The 8,590-nt window shown below is 34.6% G+C and overlaps 1 protein-coding gene across 1 annotated transcript in view; it reads left to right on the top strand.

Moving 5' to 3' along the window:
* Positions 1–4,452: 4,452 nt before the first annotated feature.
* LOC6643951 (zinc finger protein ush) overlaps positions 4,453–8,590 on the top strand; it is a 62,069-nt gene continuing 57,931 nt past the window's right edge. Inside the window, exon 1 of the mRNA XM_023176743.2 lies at positions 4,453–4,611. Within this exon, the coding sequence (XP_023032511.1) occupies positions 4,512–4,611 (100 nt within the window). The 5' untranslated portion in view covers positions 4,453–4,511. The remainder of the gene's footprint in view (positions 4,612–8,590) is intronic.

Below are 8,590 nucleotides of genomic sequence, written 5' to 3'. Positions count from 1 at the left end.
ACTGGACGAAAACGGCAACTATCATTGATGTTGCTTCGTCTTGCAGTCGTTCGTCTTCACCTATTGATCAAATAAAATGTAAATGCTTCGATAGTTTTCGAGATCAAAAAATAGGCAGAAACGACTTTCTTATTGCCAAAGTTGCGGGTTCTCATGTTGAGGTTTTAAGAAGTGAGTGCTGCAACAGGGCTATCAAAAAGATCATGGAGACATTGAGCGGCATGGTCTCCATTAGTACAAGGCCACAGATTTGGAAGGACTTTACCGTCAGTCCACCTGCTATGTTTGTTTACAGTTGACATGTCACAACGAACCTGAGAGACGACTTCTTAAAGTATTAAAAGAAAAATATTATTTTTAGCTTTTTTTCAGTTTTTGCGTAAAAATTTTAGCGCATTTCAAAAAAGCGAGAAATTCGACACTATCGATAGTATTAGAAATTTAAGATTATTATTTGTTAACAATTAATAATTAATTAATAATTGGCACAAATTAAAGAAAAAAGTGACATCATTTCAGTCGAACTGAGAGTGAAGCTTCTTGTCTATAAGACAATAATCAAGCCCATGTGGACGTATGAAGCACTGATCTGGGGTACTGCGAGCCGGAGTAATATCTCCATTATCATCTACGCTGCCCACCCAGTCCGTACCAATAGGGATATAAATGGGCGTCTGCGAATCCCAATAGTGATTGATGAAATTGCCAAGTTATCCACTGCATACCTCAAACGCCTGGGCAATCACAGCAATCCCCTAGCAATTAAGTTGCTAGATAACAGCACAAACATATTCAAAATTAACCTATTTAAAAGAATTAGAAAGATTAAAAAAAAAAACAAATTATATTCAACAAAAATTCTTTGCAAAAGTATAAGTATATAAACATTTTTTGCTTTAAGCGAATGTTTGCGGTTGTAAGTTTTGCCTTGCTGGATGTCCGCTCGGTTTCCGTTAATGTTGCATAATAAATTATTATGCTGAACTAACATAAGGTGGTCTCGTCGGAAGCCGAAGCTTACCGAAGTAAACACTTAACTTCAGTGCACGTTCGCTCACTCACATCACCGTCTCGCTCCCCCTCAATAGAGACTTAGAATACTATTCCTTTATCTCGCACTTATTGCAAGCATACGTTAAGTGTATGTACATATGTATGTCTCTTTCCGACGGGACCACCTTATGTTATTTCACCATGTGCTGAAATGAAAAAGCACTATCGATTGCGAAAAAATCGATACCTCGACTGCTATCAATAACTCAGTTGTCGATTTATAATCGAAGTATCGCATTCACTTGGACCATGCACGTTAGAGCTGGGTAACCATCGATGATATCGATGGGAAAAGCACTCGATGAACGCCACTATCGATGGTTTCCCAGCTGTAATGCACGTGGTTATTTTCAAAAAGGCCGCAAGTGAACAAGGCGGATAAGCGAAGCAGAAAAAAAAGTTTTAAAATGGAAGAGTTCAACCACTTTTCAACGCATAAAATAAAAGTCACTAACAAGGGCTATTAAAAAAACTTGGTTATTTTCTAAGCTGTTGTCATAAAAATTAATATTTAATTTAATATTGGAGGACTATATTACATATGTACATAGCTTTCATAGGAACGATCGGGCTATAAATAAAAATCTAAAAATATTTAAACATTATGTGCTTGATTACTTCTTGAGTCTTCATGCCAATTGATGCACATACATATGAAGCTTTAGCTTTTAAAGTCTCCGAAATGCGGGATAGATTTGCTCACAGAGGAATTCAATATAGAATCAAACATGGGTTGTCCTTGACTCACTTTTCGTTTGTCTTGTTCACAATATTTCTTGACTTTACAAAACAAAATACGGTTCAGTTCGTATTCGGATCTCAGTCTGACTGCGCCATAATACATTTTAATTAAGTCATCAGAATTTTTACCGACATCGTTAACAAAATAATTTCCAATTCCTTCAACAATTCGCACAAGTCTTTTGTAAATGCAAAGTGACTCAGCCATCACTGATTATTAATTCTGCTTGCTAAAAATGCATTTCGTCTCTAGGAAGTCGATTTTCAACCATCGAGATACTTTTATCATTTTGTAGATCATTCCCTAACCATTGGCACATTTGTAATTTATCTAAAACGAGGGCATATTTTCTAATATCGTAAATGTAGTATGAATAGCTAAACGGCCCCCATTGAATTTAACAGATTTCCATCTGAGTAATGTCCCTCATTGGTCCACAAATCTCAAGCCTTTGTATCCAGACGTTTTTTATTCTTTTTTTAAATTTTTGGCACCTGATTGGTTTCCATTTAAACAAATGCATTGTACGGCCCGCTCTCCCGCTTTAGTACTTGTTTTTTCCTTGATTGTTCCAGCAAAGCCCGGCTTATTACACGCGTTTCTCAGTTATTGCAGTATAAAATTTAATATGTGAAATAAATAATTTTTTGAAGTATTTTTAAAGTGAAAATCTCTAAGAGAACGGTCACTTACACGACATAAAATGTACGTGTCTCTAGACATCATTGCTAACAATCGCCAAACTCTGCGAGTTGTGTGAGAATTTTGAACTTTGAATATTTTTTTTGCATATTAATACAAACCAAAATAAAAATGGGATATTCGTGAATTTAATGTAGCAGAACAAGGTTTTTGAATTTATATTCAAATTGTATTTGCTCTACAAATACGTAAAACATAGGTAAACGCCACTTATTTTTTTCCGTGCACATTTGTACAAGGAAAAGGCATTTTGAAGAACGTTTTCCTTCTTTCCGTTTCACCAGTTCCATCAACTTCCCCCAATTTATATAAGCGTTTGCCTTTACGGTCACACGACAAACTTTCGCAATTAAGAAAAAGAACTATTTGACAAAATAATTATTTTTATTGTATTTTGTATTTTGATTATTTGATGTTAATAATACATTTTCATCTATTCTCCTTAAAAAATGTAAACGTTAAAATAACTTTTGCTCTTTTTCGGTCACTCATACGACAAAAAAATATAAGATGTCAGAAAAGAAAAATTTGAAAATTACGTAGCCTGGCCCCAAAATCTACATGTTTTTCGGTAGCACAATTTTGCAGAAATAAAAAATAATAATTAATTTCTGTTGATGTTTCAAAAGGAAAATTACATTGTTTAAATTGTTTAAACACATTAATGTACAAGTTTTGCAAAATCTAAAGTATTTTAGGTGGTTTTCAGAAGTCTTCAAATGTTCCTTTAACCCACTTTTTGAGTAAAGTCAACCTTTTACAGTGTCCGTTTCTAACTTATTTCTAAATATTATTAGTCTTAATTTTGAGTAAACTCCGCCAAGATCGGAAACATCTTGTCTAGTAGCAAATCTAAGCGGCTTGCTTCCCAATTAAAAAAAAACAATTTTGGAACCAACGACACGGATCACATATCACAGTAGTTGAAGCGAGCCTTTTAAACAATTTTTTTTAACTTCTGGAGTTTTTTTTGTTACTTGGTGTACTTTAGAATTTCAAAAATTAGATTTTTATTAAAATTTGTACTTGTATACGAAGTGTTGAGTGTTTTAAAAATGGATAGATTTCAATTTTTGACAACTTTGATTTAAACATTACGGGCAAAGACCAAGTCAATACCTTTCAATATGTGACTGGACAATACGGTGGACGAATATAAATGATTATTTGAATCATGTGGCTAAAAACTAGCTTTTCGAGAATATTTCGAAATACGCACACCATCGGGTTCGTTGACCTCCCGTTATAGTCAATTCTTTCAGTAAAACAAATTAAGTTTTAATATAAAACTAAGCAGAATGCAAACCAAATGCATTCCAGTTAATTTTAGTATTTTTAAATTTCGATTGTTGGTCAATTGAATTATCGATAGGTTTGCCACCTCACAATTTTTATTGCATACCCAAAATGGGCGACCGCCGTATGTCTCGTGTTGTTTTAATTCGTTTTTAGCGTTTTTGTTTTGATTCTTATCGTACAGCAACGAAGCAGACAGCAAAGCAAAAGACGGCAATGAAAAATCGAGTAAAAACAAAATGCGAAATGCGCGCGCAGAGAGCGCGAGCTGCTCCCCCAGAGAGCCCCACAATCCACTCTCCCACTCTCTCTCGCAGTGGCACTGGCATTCGCTCTGTCTCTTATCGGCTACCGGTTGTGGAGCATTGGGACGCCGCGAAAGCCAACCTGCCGCAGCGTTTTCAGTTGTGAGCAAGACTTTGCCGTGAATAGACGCGTTGCCGCCGCTATTGACTGCTCCGCAAGCAACACGCGCCAACAATCGAAACAGCAAGAAACCTAATCAAAACGCTTTGCGATCTTTCACCCCGCGCCCCGATCCCTAAACCCAAATCAATTAATATTCAATAATCGCAGAAATCAAAATAGAAAAATAAAATTATACAAAATAATTAATAATTAATAACAAGCAACAACAACAACTCTATTCTACTGTGCAATCAAAGTGATCTGAAAATTGAGTGTGAAATATGTTGAAAGAGTGCCAACAAAATTTTTAATGTTGTTCCAACAGGAGGAGCCCAGCACCACCAACAAGTTGGTCTTCATGCAAACAATGTCACGCCGCAAACAATTGAATCCGAAGCCATTGAATAAAGGTAAGGAAAATGATTGATCTAACAGGAAGATAGCAATCGAAATCTCAGGATTTGATTACCATTGGAATTCCAAATAAGTGCAATATTCAAACATTTCGGACTGACAATGGGCTAATTTCATGAAATATGAGCCATATAATCATTCGGATTGTTAGACACTTGAGAAATAGTTTATGATTGTATTGTCTTGTATATATTAATTTTGCACGTACATATATGTACGATAAGGTCAAAAGAAACCAGTGTCGATATAATGGTTTTTGATAATCTATTCAAGTGTTAAATTATGCAACGATTCTTTCTTACTTATCTATGCATAAGAAGACAAGATTCTACAATATTTTATTGCACAAACCTATCTTGTTTTATTGGAATATCTTCTAAGATTACTACACTCCACAAAGAGGAGAAATTAAGTGTCCTTTCAGGAAGCCAACATCAAATATTAATGCCACATTAAACCAAAGTATTTTGGTTGGTCTAGTCCTAAAAGGGTTAATAATGGTCAGACGTTCTAAAAAAAAGTTCCTGGGTTGAGATAAAAATAAATACTCTGGTTTTTGCTATAAGTCAATCTTGTTTTTGTTCTTTGAGTTATTTAATATTTTACATAGTTTTTTGTTTTGGCTAAATCTGCATTTCTCATAGACATACCTAAGTGCTTAGGTCAGCTTTTTGTGTTCTGTTTCTGTACAACATGTGGACGAACACAGCAAACAGACAAACAATGGGTCAAGAGTTGCTCGTCGAAGAGGGGGTGACAGTAGGTGGGGTAGGGGGTTGCGGTGGGGTAACCAGATATGTAAAGAAACTATGCCAAGTTGTTGAATTCAACTCGATTTTTGGTTTTTGGTTCTGCTTGTTATTATTATATGGACAAAAAAAAAACACTGAGAAAGAGAGGGAGAAAAAATAAGAAACAACCAAAAACAAAAAATGAAATTTCTCTGTTTTAGCTTAACAAAGGTGTTACGGAGGGAAGCCGAAGAGGGGGGAGGGATGGTGGTAAGGGTGAGCCCCGACTCAGCCACACCTTGCCTTACAATATATTAACTAATTACATTTCGCTGTTTTGTTGTTTGCCATTTGATATATGGCCCCCAAAGCCATTTGACACTCAATGAATGCATTTTCGAAATCGATAAAACGTGCCCAGAGCTCTGGACACTCACTTGTACTTAATCGGAATCATTCACTCTCCCTCCTCTAGCATCAACCACCTCATCTCTTACCTTAACTGAAGTTCGACTCGGAAAAAAGTGTGATATATATTTTTTGGTCTCCTTATCGTAGCACGTTTCTTCACACAACTCATTTTTGATATGTGGCATGGCGATCAAATTACTGTAAACAGCATTAGAAAACACCCAACCCAAAGTGGTCAACAGATCGGGGCTGAAATATATTGTAACTATATATAATTTATTTCTCCGCAATCTTTTGATTTATCGAACCTGATTTGCATTTAATATATGATTTCATCAGCCAGATTGTCATCTGATAAATGACTGGTTATGACTATAATTATGCTTTTTTTATGAACCCTATCGAGTTTCTACAATTGTCAACTGACATTCGTATGTTTGTTAAATAATTTAATAATACCCAATGCCTTTCATATGTAATATATGTAAGTCACTTTCAATGATTGTTAAATGCATTATTTAAATATTGTAAATAAATATTACAATATTATATCATTTAAAACTCTTCCACAACAGCATAAAATGTGGGTCCTAAAAAAATGTAATAAATTTATTGAATAATAATCCAAATCCCGTAGTTGTTTGACATTTATAATTTTATTTTGCAATCAATTTGCATTCGAAATTGCCATGAGAAAAGCATTTATGTATTTCTATAAACCGGATTGTGGAACAAACTTAAAACTTTAATAATAATTCACATAAACATTAACCAGCCCTAAGAATGTTAGCTACGAAACATTACTTTAGGATAATTTTAAAGGAGTTAGGTGGAGTTTAGGGACTACAAGTATACAGAAGTATCCTTGTGATATATCGCTTTCAAATATTTTACACGTATTTTTAAAATATATTTCTGTTAATAATAACTTTTCAATATTAAGTAATTATGACGTCGCAACGATTCCGGTATACCATGCATGAAACGAATGAGTTTTTTAAAGTCAATCTATTTTTATAATGGCATCTCCCTTATTCTTCAAACTATGTACTTACCGATCTTATCTGTAATTTGTATACTTAGCTTCGCTTTTACCCATAACTCAGTCATTTTAAACCAAATTTTTATTAAATTTAGTTGTCCAATATATATTTCTAGCCAGTAAAAGTTGCGAAGAGTAAAAAACTCTTCCAATACATGTTATCGGGGAGTAAGCTACCGTGGATAAAAACTTAAGTAAATTTGATCTGCCTTGTTACTGACAGAATTTGGTAGCTCTAATTGTCATAGTCATTGAGATCTAAGTTCGTCAACTAAAGTACAGACATTTTGGCGTTGGTAACACATCATTTAATCCCATCCGGTGGTTCCATGGTATAATGGAACCTTACGGGCGTGTGTCGGGTATTATTATTTCCTCACTTTGGGTTTCTTTCTTGCAATTATCAACTAAATGTTACAAATTTCAGATATTGGTCGGTTGTTAAGGAATGTTTAGGCCCTTATCTTTAGGTGCAAAGTCGTGAGGCGACTGATTTGACTATTCCCCTTTGGCGCCAAAATAACTCCCGACGACGACTTTATAAAAAATTTTAATTTTATGTATTAGAATTTCCAATCATTTTATATACTTACTCTTACTCAAATTTTTCGTTTCTTGCTCTCTGAGTGTCTTTAAAAAAAGGCGTATAGAATCCGTTTCAAAATGCCCAGCCAAAAAAAGGTAGTCAATGACTCCAATTGGACTACTAGAAGTACATAAAAACTACGTTTAATACTGAGAACTTTATTAGTGTCAAAAAACAATAATATAGTCGGAAATTTCAATATCAACCTTTCTTTTAAGCCGGCTCGAGGTCAATCTTCAAAAGACACAAAAAGGTGAACAGCTAAAGAAGTCCATAATTGCAATGGCCATACTACTAACGTCTTCAACTAGTTGAGAATTGTAACTAAATGAAGCGATTGGCAATATCAAAGTACATCTTTTTGTGCATACCTTTAGAAGGTATTTTATTTAAAAATTTATGAAAAAAAGCATTTACATGCAAATTCTCCAAGGGATATTGGAAATGTATTTTCATATTTCTATATTATACTTAAAGGGTATTTAAAACCCATTCAAAATACCTTTTACCTTTATCTCATTCTTTTTTCTCCTCCTTCCGACTTTGCCTTTGCTCTATCACTAAGAGTTGGGGGAAAAAAACTCAAGTTTCGATAAATTAGGGCATTTATCTATGCAGCTGTTGTTGTTGTTGTTGTTGTTGTTGTTGTTGTTGTTGTTGGTGTTGTTGGTGTTGTTGGCGCTTCACCTGCACTCGCTGCCGGTTATCATTTTGGCCCCATCCTTGCCCCCTAAACAATTCTACACTTTGCATATTTATCTTTTAGCACACTTGTCTTTGACTCTGGCTCCGGCTCTGGCATTGCCTGCGCCGCCTCCGTCTCCGTCTCCGTCGTTTTAGTCGCTGCTCACTCCTTCTGTTTAGAGAGAAGAAGGAAAAAAATAAAATATATATATATATATATATATATGCATGTATAGTAAAGCGCAACGCGATAAACTTTTATCACAATTGCAGCAGCAGCAGCAACAACTTGCGTAGCTTTTGTTTTTTTTTTTGTGTTCTCCATTTTACATAAGCATTTAGAATCGTGACCAACACGACCACTAACAGTATTCGCCCCTTTAGATCGACTAATATATACATATATCTATGTATGTATGTATAAGTAAGATAAAAAACATTTTGCGTTTTCTGTGTTCTCTTTTTTTTATAAATTTTAATTACGTCTTATCACTAATTTTTATGTTAATTGCGACCCAGCT

The sequence above is a fragment of the Drosophila willistoni genome (genome assembly GCF_018902025.1).
Source record: "Drosophila willistoni isolate 14030-0811.24 chromosome 2R unlocalized genomic scaffold, UCI_dwil_1.1 Seg167, whole genome shotgun sequence".
Lineage (NCBI taxonomy): Eukaryota > Metazoa > Arthropoda > Insecta > Diptera > Drosophilidae > Drosophila > Drosophila willistoni.
Note: the sequence above shows the minus strand (reverse complement) of the source record. Positions and strands in the feature narration are given on the sequence as shown.